Consider the following 19,808-nt stretch of genomic DNA (forward strand, 5'->3'; position numbering starts at 1 on the left):
CACAATAAACCACACAAACACACACTTATGATCCAATTATTTTACCCTTATTTGATTTTAATCTCCAAAAGAGTAAATTATCTAAATATTTCACCTTCTCCTAACGTGCAAAGTTAAAGTGAAGCTGCAGAAATGTGTTTATAAATCCCCCAAAAAACACATTTTATCGATGATATTCAGAATTCTTCTCAACTATGTTTTGATCTAACTCGCTAAATGAAAATTAGACACAATTAGTAACATCTTAAAAACTCAGGAAGTCTAAATAAGAGAATGTCTGTGTCTCATCTGACCGTTAAAGCAACGAGCAACATGTTCTCTGTGTCTTCACTGGTGCTTTCCGCCCAAATTCCTCCAGTAATTAGATTTATTGGGCGACTTTCATCACTAAACGACACACAAAACCAGTAAATATGGATGAAGAGTCGTTTTTATGAATGCAAAGAGGAAGAGAAGTTAAATTTCATAGTGTTTTCTTTGGCTTTAATCTCTGGATTAAATCCCAGAATCTGAATGATTTAAAGTTTAAGAATGTTACGTTCAACCCAACGAATATGAAGTAATTGTGAAATAATAAATGAGTGAAGCTGTGAACATGAACAAACCCATCATAGTAACACTGCAATACCTGGATATCTGTTTATCCCTTTAACTGATGAACAAATCTGAGCTCTTTATGTCGTTGTATGGTTTCTTTTTGTTTTGGTCCTTGTCTGTACTTAATATTAATCTGTTTTGAATAGATTTTTCAGGTTTTACTTTTTTTTTTTTTTTTTTTTAACTCTTTCCTTTCACTGTGTGGGTTTGTGCTGTTGTACGATTGTTTGTTTGCTTGTTCACCTCGTTCTGTGTATTATTAGGCGCTTTCATGCTTCCAGACAAAGCTTTTTGTGTATAATTTCAAAAAGCAATAAAGATGTTTAAAAAAAAAAAAAAACATGAACAAACCAGCAGATCCAGAAGCATCTTCCTCAGATATAAATCGATGTTTTCTGCGTTGCTTCTGTTACTCAGTCAGACGGAAGCTGTAAACGTGTGAAAAACGTGTTTCTAAAAGCGTCCTTTTGTGTCCCTGCTTCATGCAGATCTGAGCTCTGAGGATGAAGAAGACGAAGATCTGAACAGCGAGTACACTGAGAGCGTCGATGAGGAGGAGTCCAGCGTGCAGGTATGAAGCAGCCAGCATCTTCACATCTGCGCGTTTCTATGGAGACCAAAGGCGAGCTTGTGTTTGTAGAGGACATTTTAACCCTTTGTGCGGCCTTAACATTGTGTTTACTCCTTTTGTCCTACCAAAGCCCCAAAATAAAGCAACTTAATTGATTTTAAATCCAAAATCTATTTTGTATGATGAAACCACCTGTTATTTATCTTTTCAACTCAATTCAATACATTTTTTATCATGTATTTTTTGTTACACAATACAAAAAGACAATCACCAGTTTTCAGGATTACTTTTTTTTTTTTTTTAACCTCAAACCAACTGTCAGTTGGACCAACAGTTTTCTTGTTTTCTCAGTTTTCTTTTACATAATAAAGGTTTATTATTGCTATTATATAAATGTGAAGTAATTACTTCTGAATTAATTATATTGAAAGGGAAAAAAAACCTGAACTTTTTTCTGCTGTTTAAATGTTTTTATAATTCACGGGTCAAAAATGACCCATAAGACAATCTTTGTACCCTAGTGGTGTACAGCCCACATGGAAACATAAACAAACATAAAGTCTGACTTTTTCTAATGATGGGGTCCCTTTAGGAAAAGTCATAACATTTCAAGTTGGAAGTAGATAGTTGAAGGTATTTTTTCTACAGCTAAACATGGTAGTGGCTCACTTTTGACCCGCAAGACAACAGGAAGGGTTAAACAAGACAACAGGGGGGTTAAACAAGACAACAGGGGGGTTAAACAAGACAAGAGGAGGGTTAAACAGGACAACAGGAGGGTTAAACAGGACAACAGAAGGGTTAAACAAGACAACAGGAAGGTTAAACAGGACAACAGGAGGGTTAAACAGGACAACATGAGGGTTAAACAGGACAACATGAGGGTTAAACAGGACAACATGAGGGTTAAACAGGACAACAGGAGGGTTAAACAGGACAACATGAGGGTTAAACAGGACAACAGGAGGGTTAAACAGGACAACAGGAGGGTTAAACAGGACAACAGGAGGGTTAAACAGGACAACAGGAGGGTTAAACAGGACAACATGAGGGTTAAACAGGACAACAGGAGGGTTAAACAGGACAACATGAGGGTTAAACAGGACAACAGGAGGGTTAAACAGGACAACAGGAGGGTTAAACAGGACAACAGGGGGGTTAAACAAGACAACAGGAGGGTTAAACAAGACAACAGGAGGGTTAAAGATGTGCACCTGAATGAGTGATGATGGGTCGTGTGTGCGCAGCGTTCCAGAGGGAAGGCGGCGTCCCAGGATCTGCAGCTGGACGACAAGAGTCTGACGGTGGTCAAGCAGCTGGTGGAGCAGAAGGAGGTGGTGGAGCGAGAGCTGGTGGAGCTGAAGGTGCAGCTGGAGAGGGCAGGATTCTCCTCACTGTCTCAGATGAGGTCAGTTTAACAACTCGGTTCTGATCCGGTCCCACGTTCACCATCACCGCCGAGTCTGCAACGAGAACACGACTTCCTATTTGATTCTTTGTTGTTTCTGTTGCCGTTTAGATGTACTGGATAACAAATGCTTTAATAAACTCATAAACACCTAAACAGCAGGGCTGCAGCGATACACTGATGTCACGGTACGATTCACGATATTCAGCCAACAATTCGATACGATTTGATTTGATTTGATACGATTCGATACGATACACGATATTCAGCCAACGATTCGATTTGATTCGACTCGATATGATTCGATTTGATTCGATATGGTTTGATACGATTCGATTTGATACGATTTCATTTGATACGATTTCATTTGATACGATACGATTTGATTTGATACGATACGATTCGATACACTTGCATCATTTTCTGAAAAAAAAAAAGTGTGATTAGACATGAATCGTCGCTGAGTGGTCCGACCTTTGAACCGGAAGGACAACACCGCCAGACAAACAGAAACAAACGAACATGTCACAAACGTGAGAGCTGTGCACTTTATACAACATTTTTATCAACTAATTTATCACTGTTTTGAATAATATGACCCCCTGGCATTGTATTGTATTTTGTTAATGTTCTGTGTTTTCACTTATTATAACGTCTGACTTTTCAATAAAGTTTGCTTAAAAAAAAAGTCAAATAAAAATCGATACTTAATCGGGAAGCAAAATATCGATATATATTGCAGTATTGATCAAGTGGCTCAGCCCTCCTTCACAGGTTAAATTTAGTCTGAAACTTTGTTTCTGTTTGACAGGAAATCTCTGTTCAGCCTGCAAGCAGAGAATAAAGACTTAAAGCACCAGCTGGCTGAAGGTCTGCAGCCCGACCGGAGTGATGAGCAGAGGCTGCTGGAGGAGGAGGAGGAGGAGGAGGAGGAGGAGGAGCTGGATGTGACCATAGAGGAGGAAGAAAGCTCTGAACTATGGGATGCCTGGGATGGAGAGCTGTCTGCGCCTCAGGGGAAGACTCCGGCCAGCAGAGCCGAGCCGCCGCCCACCAGCTCCTCACAGGTACCAGGACTAACGTGCACTCTCATGGTGCGTTGTGTTATATACTCTGTGTTTTCTCCACTTGTTCTCCGCGTTTTCCCCGAGTTTTCTCTGCTTTTTCTCTGCGTTTTGTCCGAGTTTTCTCTGCTTTTTCTCTGAGTTTTCTCTGAGTTTTCTCTGAGTTTTCTCCGCTCTTTCTCCGAGTTTTGTCCGAGTTTTCTCTGAGTTTTCTCTGCTTTTTCTCCGAGTTTTGTCCGAGTTTTCTCTGCTTTTTCTCCGAGTTTTGTCCGAGTTTTCTCTGCTTTTTCTCCGAGTTTTGTCCGAGTTTTCTTTGAGTTTTCTCCGAGTTTTGTCCGAGTTTTCTTTGAGTTTTCTCCGAGTTTTCTCTGCTTTTTCTCTGAGTTTTCTCTGAGTTTTCCCCAAGTTTTCTCCGCTTTTTCTCCAAGTTTTCTCACTTTCTAAGTAAACAGAACATTTACAGAGGCATGTACAGTGTAAGGCTGCGGCTACACGAAAACGTTTTTCACTGTAAACGATACTTTTTCTTATCGTTCGGCTGTCGCGGCCACACGGAGCCGGCGTTCCCACTACCCCAAAACGATAGTTTTTGAGAACGGGTTCCAGAGTGGGAAAGTTTGAAAACGGCCTCGTTTCGTTTCCATTGTTACAGCGAAAACGTTTTTGCGTCAGTCACACGTTGACGCTGTGAGCCAATTTTAACACTTCTCTATTGTCTCACAGCGTGGCGTGACACAGCGGCGTGTGTATTGCATCGTTTCCTCGTTTTCATCCGTTCTCGTTTGGACAGCAGCGCGTTTCCGTGTGGTCGCAAGAATTTTCGTACCCGTTTTAAAAAAAAACCTCGTTTCGTTTTCGTGTTACCGTAGCCTAAGATACATAATAATGTAACAAATACACAAGTCAGGGAGGAAAGTAATTTCCAGAAGACAGCGTGTAGTCAGCCTGAAAGAAATGTCCCAGAAAAGCTTCTCCTCCTGGTTATTCCTTCTTATATTTACAACGGGTTTTACATGAAAAATAATCTAAAAATAAAGATGAGAAACATGGAAAAACACTCGAGTATCTTCTGATAACTCGTGTTAAAGGTTCTGTCTGCTCCCACAAACAGAACTCGATCAATATTCTGATTAAATACGTATAATTCACATCGTATAAAGTCTTCTTCTTGGTTCTGGAAGTTCGTTCGTAAACCATGTCCATCCAGTCATCCATCATAGGAGGCTGTTGCTTCAGCCTTTTACGAGTTCTGGATGGATGGACATCAGCTTTAGCATGTAGGGTACTTAGGGATGGAGTGTCTACTCTAAAGGGAATGGGTTAATTCCCAGAACCCCCAGCAGAGTCAGACGGATGTTTTTTTAATGGAAAAGAATGGAGGTGACATCTTTAAAGGGAAAATGTGGGAAGTAATGGTCCGACCTGTCTTCCAGGATGATGAGGTGTCCTGTGAGCTGGTGGCCGGCCAGCAGAAGGCCGCGGCGTCCTCTGAGAAGTGTGAGAAGACGGTTCATCTGCAGCAGAAGAGCAAAGAGCTGCAGGAGAGACTGATGGTGTCCGAGGCCACAGTTCAGGCTCAGGCCGAGCAGCTCAAAGACTACAGAGATCTGCTGAGTGAGTGGACAATGACTCACACATACAGCGGGTGAAATAAGTATTGAACACGTCACCATTTTTCTCAGTAAATATATTTCTAGAGGTGCTATTGACATGAAATTTTCACCAGATGTCGGTAACAACCCAAGTAATCCATACATACAAAGAAACCAAAACAAATAAGTTCAGAATTGCTAGGCTGGCCAAGCCAATCACCTGACTTGAATCCAATAGAAAATCTATGGAAAGAACTAAAGATCAGAGTTCATAGAAGAGGCCCACGAAACCTTTAAGATTTGAAGACTGTTTGTGTGGAAGAATGGGCCAAAATCACACCTGAGCAATGCATGCGACTAGTTTCTCCATACAGGAGGCATCTTGAAGCTGTCATTGCCAACAAAGGCTTTTGTACAAAGTATTAAATAAATTTCAGTAAGCGTGTTCAATACTTTTTCCCTGTGCCATTCCACATTATTACACATAACTTAATTTCTGGACATCTATGGTTTGGTTTCTTTATCTATAAGTATGGATTACTTGGGTTGTTACCGACATCTGGTGAAAATTTCATGTCAATAGCACCTCTAGAAATATATTTACTGAGACAAATGGTGCCGTGTTCAATACTTATGTCACCCGCTGTATGTGGAGATTCCATTTATTTAGTTACATATGCAATATTAATATATAAAATATGTCCACTATGCAAAGAAGTTTTCTGAAATGCATCTTAAATCTGTGATTTTTTTTTTTTTTTTTTTTTTTTTTTTTATTAGTTTGAACCTTTAATTAGGCAAAGATTTTCTTCACTGACCAGTTTCATCGTATTTAGAACCAAACGTAGAACCTGCTGCAGCAGCACTCAGTGAAAGTTGTTCTGGAGTCACAGAAAGACAGAAAGTTTACAGAATCTACAGGAACAGCGTTCTGGAAGCTTCTCCAACCAGCAGGTTACCTGCTGACAGGTGAGGGTGTCAGGATCGGGTATAACAGCAGCTTCCACCAAAGGTTCACCCTCTCCAACAAGGATGGGTCGTGCCTCACCGCTTTGGGCCAAACTCCATCAGAGAACCATCAATAAGTTCAGCAAATGTTTCTCAGGAAGAGACCAGGAAAAGACCAGGAAACAATCAGAAAATACCAGGAAAAGATCAGGACAAAATCAGGAGAGAAAAAAAATCAGGAAAAGATCAGGAAAAGTTTAGGACAAGACCAGGAAAAGACCAGCAAAAGATCAGGAAAAGATCAGGAAAAGTTTAGGACAAGACCAGCAAAAGATCAGGAAAAGATCAGGAAAAGTTTAGGGAAAGATCAGGAAAAGATCAGCAAAAGATCAGGAAAAGTTTAGGAAAAGTTTAGGAAAAGATCAGGAAAAGATCAGGAAAGGTTTAGGAAAAGACCAGGAAAAGATCAGGACAAAATCAGGGAAAAAAAATATCAGGAAAAAATCAAATGTTTCTCAGTGCCTCAGCTGCACTTTTCCCGCGTCTTTATTCTAACAGTGAAGCCTCTGTTTCCTCCTGTTTGCTCAGATCTTCTCATCATGTTCTTGTCGCAGCTTCAGTCGGTCCTGTTTTCTCTTCGGTTTAGTTCTTGCTCTGAACATGACTCTGGAACAGCTTTCACTCGGGTTCAAATTAGTTTATTCATTACAGATTTAGGTTTTGTTTTCTTTAAGAAAAACTGCAAAGTGTTCTGGAAACGGGTGTTTTATAACACAAAGTGTGACATGAACCTTGTTGTTGTGTCTCTGCAGCAGAAACATCTGTGCAGCAGGACAGTAAGCAGATCCAGGTGGACCTGCAGGATCTGGGCTACGAGACCTGCGGTCGCAGTGAGAACGAAGCCGAGCGGGAAGACGCCAGCAGCCCGGGTACGTCTCAGCTTTCCCACTGCAAAGCGCCAAACTGTATCCAGAAAGTTATTGAAGGAAACTTTCAGCAAGCGAGATAAAAGATTGGAGCTGGAGTCGTGCGTTCTTTAGATGTTCACAAGCAGGAGAAGAGGAAACCTGAGAGAATTCCCTCTATGGGAGAGCATTTCATGACTTTAACACATAAAGACATTTTTAGAAATATTGGAATATAATCTATCTTGGCATCTTTTTAAAAAAAAAATAATTTTTTTTTTTTTTGCCAAACAAATTTGCTATGCCAAGGGAAGCTTTATGAATGTAAAGCTCCCCTTGATGCCCATCAACTCCTTATTTATTTATTTTTGTTACAATACTTAACATGTGATGGTGCCGAACCGGACCGGGGGACAGAGAGAGAGAGGGCGAGCGAAGAAGAGAAAAAAAGGAACAGAAACATGAAGAGACAAACATAAAAAACAATGAAAAATCAGACAACCAGCTGCTACACCTGTAAAAACAAAACGTAAGACGATCCACGGCTTTTGTGGGGAATCCAGCCTTATAGGCACCAGGAGCACCTGTAGGCAGACAAGCAGAGAAAAAACACACAAACAAACAAACAGAATCAGAATGAAGATGGCGCCGACCAACGCTGTTCCAGATCGTTGAATTTATCTGATACAAAATCATTTAATGAGACTGTAGAAAACCCAGAGAAAAAGATCAGGATGGTCCCAAGATTGGGACTGTCGATAATACTGTTCACGTCAATTATTCTATTTGACTTTGTTGGTAGAAATAAAAGAAGTTATTAGATCATACGCTGGCAGTTCTTTGCTTGCGGTTGAGTCATGTTGACACCAGGGGGCAGCAAAGCACCCTGCAGCATGCAGAGCTCCTGTTCCAGACTTGTTCACAGCTTTCTGTGTCTATGATTATCAGAACGGTTGTTTTACCATTGGCTGTGTTTGAAACCGCCTACTACATACTTCCATACTTCCATACTTCCATACTAAATACTGCATACTACATACTACATACTACATACTCATCGATCAGACAGAATGCAGAGCGTTTACCCACAATGCATTTCGCTCCTGCCCGAGCCGAAATCAGCCGGCCTGAAGCTGATTTCTCTTAAGCTCTAAACTCTGTAAACTTTAGCAACATTTGAAACATTTTCAGGCGAGAAAGTAGTCGTTTAGATCCCCAACGTGTTGAAAACCTGACAAAATACCGGCTGTTTACAATTTTGTTCCCACGAATTCGGCGCTGCTAAAGCTAGCCGCAGTGAGCAACGCACTTCCTGTTATTTTCACAAAATAAAATACCCGTTGCCTTTTATCATAGGGAAAGCCATTACCATACAATTGGTGCTTTTGTTTTGAAAACAGGAAGTGAACCTACCCTCGTTGTAGCTAGCTTGAAACTGTCGTTTTGACAGGAAATGACGAACACAGACTTAGTGTTGGTCAGAACCTGATGAACTCCTGCTGTGTGTCACCTCACAGAGTTCGATGACCTGGAGATGTGTACTTCCCTGGACTGCGGCTCCCAGTGGTGGCCCGCCGGCAGCAGCAGCATCAGCTCGGCCAAACCCGCCACCCAGAGCTCCGGCTGCGGAGACGAGGCGTCGTCCCTGCAGCGCCTGGTGGAGGACCTGCGCTCCCAGCTGTCCCGCTCCCAGGGGGTGATCCGTGGGCTGCAGAGCCGCCTCCGCTCCCTCTCCACCTCCAGCGAGTGCACGCCCTCCACTCCACGTAAAGTCAACTGGTCCTTCCAGGAGTCGCCCTCGCAGAGCGCGACCGAGGACGACGAGGGCTGGCAATCATCTGACGGAGGAGCGCTGGCTTCGCCCCATCACCCCCACCCAGACAAGGGCCTCCAGGAGCTGGAGTCCCGGGTGGACGCGCTGGAGAACCAGCTGAGGAAAGGTGGAAAGAAAGTCGCTGCAGACGATGGAAAGTCTGCCACCTGGCCGGGGTGAGTCGGAGAACATGGAAAACTCCAAACACATTTCTAAGGTTTAGGTGTCAGGACACAATAAAACTGTTGTTGTTGTTCATCTGAGGGATGTAAAACCTTCATCTGTAAAACCTTATAATTAGCTGAAGGTGCCTCTTGTTTGTCTCCTGCTGTCCAGCAGGGACTAACACTGCACGAAAAGAGGGATTTGTGTCACTGTGGACGGCAGTGAACTTCCGCGAATTTGCCTAATTTTCGGACGCACCTGGGCGCTTGCAGGCAGACAAACTTTAAGTTTGTTGAGCGAGAAAATCGTCGGAAACGAACCCGGCTCGCGGCGGGCTCTCACAGCGGGGTGCTAATGGCCCAGCGATTAGCACCCCGCTGTGAGAGCGCCTGGACCTCTCACTGGCCTCGCTGGTATTGGACAAAAAAGGCACGTGATTACATAAAAAAGCTCCTGTAAAGCTGTCCGCCCATTGGCCAATAAGGTTAATATATGCATACTTTATATGGGCATATCATTCAGCAATTATGATTAATAATTGTGATTATGATTACTAATATTCCTGGGATGTTCGTGTACTTCATATATTCACGTCATTCTTATAAGCTGCACTATGACTAGGCTAATGCAGGCATGAATGACGTGAATCTATTGAGAATGAAAAAGGAAACTTTTTTTTTTTTTTTAAAGCGCTTTTATTGCCACACCACACAATGTACATAGCTTACATTGTAATAAGAACCATATTGATAACAAAGAATTGAAAACTATATACACACACTGCTGTAGCCTACAATATACACAATAAGTCTAAACGCCGCCGTTTGGAATCCGCATTCTTCGCATTACTCCGGTCCCTGCAGGGTCTGCGGAGTTGTCAGACGTCCTCATCCTGGATCAGAAGCTGGCTTCTGGGAGCTGTTGGAATAACCAATAAGTAACCAAAACATAGTCTATCCATGCACAGCATATTGACAACTTGTCTATAAAGTAACAAAAGTCATATTGACAGCGTATATGTTCTTACTCTCTTTTACTCTTCTGTGGTGAGACTGTGAGTATTTCGGGTTGGCTTCAAGACGCGCCTGTAGCACAGCACACAGGTCCGTCACGCAGCTAAAAAACAACAACAAGAGGAATGAATAAAATGACCAGTGCTTAAAAGTATCAGTGCCAGAGCCGTGGTAAAAGTCAGCGCCGCTCACCCTCGATAGTGTCCCCGTCTGCCTCTCTGAAGTTCGGACTGTTTGACACCGCCTCCTTCAAGCGACTCGTTACATCCATATTGTGAGGTGACAGTAGCATGTAAAAACAATACTCCTATGGTTAATAAAAAAAAAAACTGCATTGACGTAACGTAACATCGGGTCCAACTCAACTAGATATTGGGAGAACATTCACTTATTCTTACCCTTGACCTGGAATATAATGCCACGGTGAGTTATGCAGGCGGCGAGCTGCTTCCTATAAATTGAAAACACGAAATTCATTTTTTTAAATAAAGCAACTCACACTGGTTTTCACGTGATGGACACAATTAAGTTGAGTTTAGCCTAAAGCCACAGTCAATAACCTACTCTTACCGCGGTTTTCGGATTCTGTATCCGCCTTCTCTTGGGGGTGCGCTCTTCAACTTCTCTGGAATGTAACTTCAGTCCGTTCTCGACGGCCATCTTGCCTCCAACCTAGCGAATCTCTGGTCGATTCCCTCCAGAACCCTCTCCACGACCGTATCCACAGTGCTGGCCACCATACGAGACATCCCGGTCATAGCATTCAACAGGACTTTCATTTTATCTGCCTGTAAGCAAGTGAGTAAGTAAGTTTAATATACAGCACATTTAAAATCAGCGAGAACTGTCCCAAGTGCTGTACAGTGTCAACAAGACTAAAATTAAACAATCAAATGGTCATGTGCAAGTAGAAAAAAACACACAAACCTGTAGACCCGCAGAGAGTTGCTGGGGAGTTGAAAGCAAGTCGTCTTCCAGCCATTGTATTCCGCATACCAGGGCAGTTTTCAGCGATTTCTGTCTCCCTTTCTGCCGCCAGATCTGCTCCTTAAACTTTTTGTTTACACTGCACGACACAATGTTTCTCATACGTGATTGAACGAGAGCTTATGCGAGCCGTTAAGCTCCACCAATCATATGCGTATACGTCATTACACGGAATACTCGCGAGACAACCTCCCGTCCTTTTGCTATTTAATGTTGTCTGACCACAGCTGGCAATTTGCACTGTTTTGACACAAAAATGGACTCTGCAAGGACAAAGAAAAGACCTCGGCGATATTGTGACCATTGTGACACCGAATTAAGCCATACACAATAAAACACTGAGCGCACTACTGCACATTATGTATACAGGCCAGATTTCTATATTTTTATTTCTATTTTATTTAAGAAACCTTTTAGAATATTGCTGTTGCATGCTTATTTTATCTTTATCTTATCTTTATTATTATACATTTGGACATCCAGTGCGGGCAACAAAGAAAATAATTTCATTGTTCAGGGAAACACGTTTCTAACTGCACACATGACAATAAACCTTTGAATCCTTGAATCCTTGAATTTTGCCCACAAAAAGCGGTTACAAAAGAGGTGTTTGGGAGAAAAAAAACCAGATATGCATCACCTGTCACCAGCAGACAGCGTGCACCTCTTCTTTTTCAAGACAACACAGCAACAAACTTGGCTGGAGTTGGAGGTGATGGTCAGGAACGTGTAGAAACAGGCCTGCCCACCCCTCACCTCACCCCACCCCACTTGAAAATGACTGTGGCAGCTCCTGACCTGATCACTGGCATTTACATATTAAAGGCTCTCCTAAGTAGGGGAGGGGAGGGGGGCATGGGGGAGCAGTTGCCAGGTCAATTTGCGACAATTTGGGCCAAGTTTTCACTTTTACCACCGCAAATGCAGGGGCTCAACGTATGCGGACATGTAAGGGGCCACATACATCCGCAAATCCCTCTTTTCATGCAGTGTAAACAGCTGTCATCTGCAGGAATTATTGGCTACATCAAATGTAAGAATGTTTTTAAATATGGCTGGGCAACGATTAAAATGTTTAATCTAATTAATCACATGATTTCCCTGATTAATCACGATTAATCTCATTTGTACGCAGAATCCAAAAATGAATCCAAAAGTGAATCCAAAAGTAGTGTATAGCTTTTAGCATTTAGCTTTATTTTAAATGTGCTGCCATATGAATGAAAGTGCCATAACATTTGTTGTGCAAACACACTTTTAACATCAGCATCTTTCTGTAGTTTTTATGTAGAAGCCTCGCTCCACTGTCTGTTTCCTTGAATGACTTGCTGCTATCAGTTGTGTGTTTTGCCTTTAAGTGATATTTTAGACTGGAACTACTACGCTGAGAAGACAATTCAACTTGGCAGTGTTTACAGATGACTTTGGTTCTGTCGACCCCGCCGTCTGGAAGAACTTTAAAATGAAAATGGCCGAGTAAAAGTTCCGTACCCTTCTCCATGTTTGGTGGATCCGCCGATTACTTTCTTTTCCTGTTCCACAGCAGACAGCAGCAGACTTTTACAAAATAAAAGCCTGTGAGCAACAGACTTTTATAAAATAAAAACCTGTGAGCAACATATTTTTACAGAATAAAATAAATAATAAAACAGGGGTGGTCTGTGGCGTAGTGGGCTGAGCAGGCGCCCCATGTACAGAGGCTATAGTCCTCGCTGCAGCTGGCCCCGGTTTGAGTCCCGCATCGGACGGCCCTGTGCTGCGTGTTGTTCCCCCTCTCTCTGCCCCCTGCTTCCTGTCTCTCTGAACTTTCCTATCCATTAAAGGCACAAAAGGCACAAAAAGGCACAAAAAAATACATATATATTTTTTTTAAATAAAAACTGCATTAATGCACGATAAAATATTTATCACCGTTAAATAATTAACGCGATAACGGGTTAACTCGCCCAGCCCTAGTTTTCAATGATTACAGCAAATAACATAAATCTGAGGCTGAGCTCAGAGTCACAAGACAAACTGATGGTTTGAACATTTATCTGAATAAAATGTCAGATAATGTGCATCTGAAATCAGAAATAAAGCTCTCTTCCATCATTTTGCTTTAACTGAGGGTATGTGGTGAATTAAAGGCCCCGCCTCCTGATTAGCTGAATATGGACTGAAAACCAGGATCATCTAAAAATGTAATGAAATAAATAAAACATCGTTCCAGTCCCTCCACATCAGCTGATGTCCGTTAATCACTGCAGGCGCCGGGCAGCCTGTCAGTCTCTGTCAGCTTCACTTGTTAATCAGGCGTGATCACGGCTGTTTCCCGTGAACTCGGCTGCCGGACGGTCAGAGGAGATTAACCGCCACGAGGCTGGGAACACGCCGTCCCGTTGGCCTGGCGTGATCCCATCTGTGCTGCTGTGGGGAAGCTGCAGCTCTGTGAAAAGCTTCCAGAAATGATTATTCAACACTTCTCTTTCTCTTGATTCTGCAGTAAATTCGACACCCTGATCCAGGCTCAGGCCAGAGAGCTTTCTCACCTCCGCCAGCGGCTGCGGGAGGGGCGGGGCGTGTGCAGCATCCTCACCCAGCACCTGGGCGACACCACCAAGGCCTTCGAGGAGCTGCTCCGGGCCAACGACATCGACTACTACATGGGCCAGAGCTTCAGGGACCAGCTGGCTCAGGGCAGCGCTCTGGCACAGAGGGTCAGCGCCAAGATCAGCGGACGTGAGTCGCTTTCAACGTCTTCAACGTTTTCAACATTTTCAAATTCAACTGCAAACATTCAGACTCAGAGGTGGACAGTGAGTGCATCGTGTTTGTTTCCCAACAGGAGATCATTCTGAGGATCCGGATGAGAAGACGGAGCTGCTCGCCATCCGGTTAGTGCCCATCAGCTCCAGCTGTGTGTGTGTTGGAGTCCGTGTTTATCAGCGAAAACTGCTGGAAGTTAAGCCAATGAATCATCAGATGTTGCAGGCTTCTCTTCTTTTAGTTAAAGGGATAGTTCGCCTCTTTTGACATGAAGCTGTATGACATCCCATATCAGCAACATCATTTATGAACATTTTCTTACCCCCTGCAGCAAATGTATTACTCTGTTGAATGCATATTGTTTTGAGACGCAAAACGCTTTATTTTTTAAACCCCAGCCAACTAGCCGGACTACCTTCATCAACACCAAAACGAGGCTGGAACTCTGCTCACAGGACGCAGCAGGGGGTAAGAAGATGTTCAGAAATGATGTTGCTGATATGGGATGTCATACAGCTTCATGTCAAAAGCTTTTTACACCCAATGCAAAAGAAGCTGTCACATTCCATGCATAAAGAGGTTTAAAGAGATTTAAAGGAACTATTTTCATTCCATTTTTACAAAAAAAAAAAAAAAACGTTTTAATGCCGTTAACATGTGCATAAGATGTTTTTTATGTGGAACAAGACATAACAGGCTGAATTAGCCACCAGCATGACAGCTAAGGATTTATTTTACCTGCTGCACAGCGAGCTTCTGGTACTGTGAAACAGAAAACAAAGTTAGTTAGGGGTAAAACGACTAGCTTCCACTTGGTCCCGCCACCGTTGTTCCTGCAGCCTGATATTCCAGCTGTGTCCTCGTCAGGCGTCCCAACTCGTCCATTTTATCCACCAGTGATGTCACAGTTCCCCTGACAATTGAGGGAGGAAGTGGTTTAAACTTCCTCCTCCTAGATTTGTCTCCATCACAAGTTTCTTCCCCTAAAAGTCAGCTGTGTGACATCCTGTAACCTCCACAGATACCCGAATTATTATTAATCCCACCTTCCACAACTCTGGTTAGAGTTAATACAGCATAATATGTTGTGAGTGAGCTGTTCACATGTTAAAACCTACAACTCCTGAGTAACCTGTGTTTAAATCAGGTAGTCTTCCAGTGAGCCTCATCCTCTCCCTCCTCTGGGCCTCATGCAGCTTTATTTAGTTTATTTTCCGTGTCGGGTCTTATTTGGTGCTGCTGGACGCAGCTGGGTCCACGTCTGGGCCCGTTAGCAGTTTGTTATCTTGGGAAAGCTGCTGTGATGTAACCTCACTGCAGGGCAGAGCCATGAATGGGACTCCCTCTCCACCCACAGCTCAAACATTTTTACTGTTTCCAGGGTCCGCTGTCTGAGCAAAGACCTCAACCGTCCGGCTGATTGGCTGTCGGCTAATTACGCAGACAGAAACTGAAAAGGGAGGCGACGTGGGGACAAAACTACAAAAAGGTCCTGCTGTCGGGCTTAAAGCTCATCACAGCTGGTTAAAAAGTGTTAAAAATGTTGCTTCACCTGTCAGGACTCATGATCTGAGCAGAGAGTGGAAGAAGCCACATGCAGGAGGAAACAGAAGCTTCACTGTTAGAATAAAGACGCGGGAAAAGTGCAGCTGAGGCAGGAGCAGCAAGAACTAAACCGAAGAGAAAACAGGACCGACTGAAGCTGCGACAAGAACATGATGAGAAGATCTGAGCAAAGAGTGGAAGAAGCCACATGCAGGAGGAAAGAGAGGCTTCACTGTTAGAATAAAGACGCGGGAAAAGTGCAGCTGAGGCAGGAGCAGCAAGAACTGAACCGAAGAGAAAACAGGACCGACTGAAGCTGCGAGAAGAAGATGATGAGAAGATCTGAGCAAAGAGTGGAAGAAGCCCCATGCAGGAGGAAACGGAGGCTTCACTGTTAGAATAGAGACGCGGGAAAAGTGCAGCTGAGGCAGGAGCAGCAAGAACTAAACCGAAGAGAAAACAGGACCGACTGAAGCTGCGAGAAGAAGATGATGAGAAGATCTCAGCAAAGAGTGGAAGAAGTCACATGCAGGAGGAAACGGAGGCTTCACTGTTAGAATAAAGACGCGGGAAAAGTGCAGCTGAGGCAGGAGCAGCAAGAACTGAACCGAAGAGAAAACAGGACCGACTGAAGCTGCGAGAAGAAGATGAGAAGATCTGAACAAAGAGTGGAAGAAGCCCCATGCAGGAGGAAACGGAGGCTTCACTGTTAGAATAAAGACGCGGGAAAAGTGCAGCTGAGGCAGGAGCAGCAAGAACTAAACCGAAGAGAAAACAGGACCGACTGAAGCTGCGACAAGAACATGATGAGAAGATCTGAGCAGAGAGTGGAAGAACCCACATGCAGGAGGAAACAGAGGCTTCACTGTTAAAGAGGTGGGGAAAGTGCTGCTGAGGCAGGAGCAGCAAGAACTAAACCGAAGAGGTGGGAAAAGTGCAAAGAGTCAACATAAGGCAGGCGCTGAAGTGAATTCACAGAAAAACTGGGAGAAAAACGCTGAACGCACTGGACCAATCAGGAATGTTCAACCTCAGAGGTGTCACGGAAAAGGTCCCCGACCCCGGAAAATGCAGCGGCGGCGTTTATCTGTACAAATGCCTTTTTAATCTGTTAAAGCTGCCAGATTACTGCCTCTGGAACTGGCTCCGTGTCAGAAAACACATTTCAGAGCGCTGGGATTGTCCCACTTTTCCTCAATTATCCACAGACCCAAATGAGAATACTTTTCATGTTCCTGCAGCGTGTAGCGCAAAGGATGGGAACTCTTCTGTAAATATTCTTTAAAGCTGTTTGATTTGTTACATATCAGAGAGTTTTGAGCCTCAAACACTGAATTCAGATTGAAGTTAATAACCCTGTTTCTCGTACATTTAACGGACGGTTTAAAGGTAGAAGTGTTGTTGTTTGGCAGAAGAGGGTGAATGTGGGGTCAAACCCATAAATAGAGCTCCCCCTCAGAGATGCACAGAGGTGCTGTCGCTGCCCAGATGGTCGGCTAGATGTGGAGGAGAATTGGGGTTTTTCTGCGACAGGGCTGAGCGACGCTTCACTGTGTCCTGACATCACAAACTGTGTCTTATCTGCTGAAAAAGCAAATCTGTGGAGAAACACAATGTCACGGCCATTGTTTTTAACAAATTACACCAAATAAACATTTCGTTTGTACTGAAAAACGTGATTTATTTCAGAAAATGAAAAGAATCTGGATTTAAAAATGTTTTGTTTTTTTACTGAACAAAATATATTTTCTCTTTTAGAAACGTTAAGGAACAGAACGAAAAGAAAAAGTTTATTTCACCAAATATTCCAAAGATAAAGAAATAAAAGATGTTTGCTTTGCCTTTCAGGGCTTCTGTACGAATCTTTGTGCTGATCCTGAGTCGGTTCTGATCCACAGGAGATTCAAAGATTCAAGATTCAAAAAGCTTTATTTATCCCGAGGGAAATTGCTGTGCAACAGTTAAGGAGGGAAAGTAAAATTTAATTAAAAAAAATACAAATTGAATGAAAATAAAATTAAATGAAAATTTAATAAAATAAAAATAAAATGATAAAATAATAAAAAAATAAAAATTAAATTAAATAAAAATAAGATAAAATAAGTAACTGAATACAATATGTGCAATGTGCAAATTAGCAGCCTCAATTAAAACAAATATATTATATATATATATATATATATATATATATAAACAAAGTGACCTTGAGAAAACAAAGATGAATAAATGATTTGATGAATAAGATATCCTACTTTTCTGTGTAAAAGCCTTTTTAAACATGCTTGTAGGCTCAGTAAAATAATGTAAAACCTTCAGTTAAACACATAATACTTTATATTTCAGATAAATCACAGTCAAATGTTCCTCCCGGATATTTTACTGTGATTTAGTGTTATTTCTAAAGATTATGTTTGAGCCGTGCTTCTGTCTGATGGATGAGTGCTTCCATGAAGGCGTCCCGGAGCAGTTTGTGCACGGCGTCCACTGATCGTGCTCGATCACCGTGCACGGCGTGCACTGACGCCCTCAGTCACTGCGGACCGTGATCGTGGATCAGCTCGGAGCTAAATGCAGCCGTAGAAGTGTGTGTGCTTTTCACACATGCCGCTCGGGGCGTGGCGTCAACGCGGCCTCTAATCAGGTTAAGTTATTAAGACCTCGAACGGGGAGGGAAATAGGTCAGGAGGAGCTAAACGCAGAGGGAGGCAGGGAGGGGGGAACGTGAGGGACGGAGCATCACTTTAGTTCAGTGATCAGGAGCAGCACATGTGCCAAACCTCCAGCAGCGCAGCCCAGCTCTTATGCAAGATTTCCTCACCATAAACCTGGATTATTTTATTCTGGGACAGACGCGGGATTGGAACGCGCCTGCCTTTTTCACCTTCTTGCACTTTAAGGAGCAGCTGGACATGAAACTGTTTTAATTTGTTCCAACCAGCCTGAAGTTTCTGAGATGTGAGATGGAGCCATTTCTGCATTTTTAAATCCTGATACAGAAGAAAACGCTGCTTTTGTCCCGTGGATCCACTCTATAGACGGACAGACGGAGGACACGCAGGGATCGTTCATTCAGCTTCTGCTTTTCTCTGACAGCTGGTGGAGCGTGAGCACAAGAGCCCTCAGGAGCATCCGTTTCCCTCCTCTTGTTGCTCTTTGGTCGCGGCATCTCAGCCTGGGAGCAGCTGCTGTGTTTCCAGGCATCAGGAGGAAGCTCTTTTATTCTGGAAGAAAGAAGCATGGACGGGTTCCTGTAAAACAGTTCTGATTTTTCACTCCTAAAGACACTTTTCTCCTTCTTTTTTTCAGCATTTGAGCTCCTTTTTTCTCTTTCTTTGATCCATTTGAGCTGCTCTGATTTCCTGAAGCCGAACCTGATCCGTTGCATCTGAAACATTCGGGGTCACCACCTGCAGATCCTGCCCATTCGCTCCATCTGTGTGCTGGAAGGCGGCCACCGAAATCCATCTCCCTGGGAAGCCCAAACCTAATCTGGATTTGCTGTGCTTTTCACCTGATCGCCTTCCTCATCCCTTCATCCTGCCTGCTGCACCTTCTGCCGCTCGCTCAGGGGGTCAGGACCTCGACAGCTCACCTGATGAAACGCTCGCCGCTGTCACCGAGCAGCTGTAACAGAGGACGCTCGACCCACCCAGGAGTCCCGTTAGAGAGGAGGGCGGACCGGGCGGGGATGGACAGGCTGTAGCCGGGTTAAAGGACCAGAGCGAGGGGGATGGCTCCTCTGTGGAAGGCCATGCTGTCCAAGAGCAGCCCACTGTACAGAGACTCTCTGTTCTCCTTCTCCCTGTGGGAGTGGAAGGCTCAGGAGCGCGAGCTGCAGCTGCTGAAGAAGCACGCCGACCGGGAGAGGAGAACCATGCTCACGCAGTTCGACAAGTAAGAAAAAACTAGTTACAGGACACGAGATGATGTGATGTGTTTACTGCCTCTGACGGGCTGGGCTCCATGTGCACGTCATAGTCAATTCAATTCAGTTTTATTTATACCGCGCCAAATACAACAAATGTCATCCCAAGGCGCTTAAATAATAAAGTCCAATTCAAGCCAATTGGAATTCAATTCATTGTTATCATAATTATTTATAAAATAATCCAATTCATTCATATAGAGCCAATTCAAAAACCAAAGCCTGGTCTTAAAAGTGGAAAGGGTGTCTGCTTCCCGGACTCTGTGGTTCCACAGAGAGGAGCCTGATAACTGAAGGCTCTGCCTCCCAAACTGGCAGCTGGTTCCACAGAGAGGGGCCTGATAACTGAAGGCTCTGCCTCCCAAACTGGCAGCTGGTTCCACAGAGAGGGGCCTGATAACTGAAGGCTCTGCCTCCCAAACTGGCAGCTGGTTCCACAGAGAGGGGCCTGATAACTGAAGGCTCTGCCTCCCAAACTGGCAGCTGGTTTCACAGAGAGGGGCCTGATAACTGAAGGCTCTGCCTCC

General features: G+C 43.6%; 1 protein-coding gene and 1 long non-coding RNA gene across 10 annotated transcripts in view; one reads left to right on the forward strand and one right to left on the reverse strand.

Moving 5' to 3' along the window:
* pde4dip (phosphodiesterase 4D interacting protein) overlaps positions 1-19,808 on the forward strand; it is a 159,821-nt gene that overhangs the window by 117,298 nt on the left and 22,715 nt on the right. For 8 of the 9 annotated variants that reach the window (XM_075486076.1, XM_075486075.1, XM_075486074.1 and 5 more), the window contains 8 exons: positions 1,086-1,168; positions 2,416-2,576; positions 3,388-3,670; positions 5,074-5,254; positions 6,993-7,109; positions 8,603-9,074; positions 13,549-13,784; positions 13,891-13,939. In XM_075486076.1, the coding sequence (XP_075342191.1) occupies positions 1,086-1,168; positions 2,416-2,576; positions 3,388-3,670; positions 5,074-5,254; positions 6,993-7,109; positions 8,603-9,074; positions 13,549-13,784; positions 13,891-13,939 (1,582 nt within the window). The remainder of the gene's footprint in view (positions 1-1,085; positions 1,169-2,415; positions 2,577-3,387; positions 3,671-5,073; positions 5,255-6,992; positions 7,110-8,602; positions 9,075-13,548; positions 13,785-13,890; positions 13,940-19,808) is intronic. The other variant, XM_075486070.1, reaches the window with a different exon arrangement.
* Positions 9,885-10,355, reverse strand: LOC142400842 (uncharacterized). The gene is made up of 3 exons (XR_012772979.1): positions 10,269-10,355; positions 10,091-10,179; positions 9,885-9,981 (listed from the first exon to the last, which is right to left on the reverse strand). It is a non-coding gene; the product is annotated as an uncharacterized LOC142400842 (long non-coding RNA).

Source organism: Odontesthes bonariensis, chromosome 15 (genome assembly GCF_027942865.1).
Source record: "Odontesthes bonariensis isolate fOdoBon6 chromosome 15, fOdoBon6.hap1, whole genome shotgun sequence".
NCBI classification, from domain to species: Eukaryota; Metazoa; Chordata; class Actinopteri; order Atheriniformes; family Atherinopsidae; genus Odontesthes; species Odontesthes bonariensis.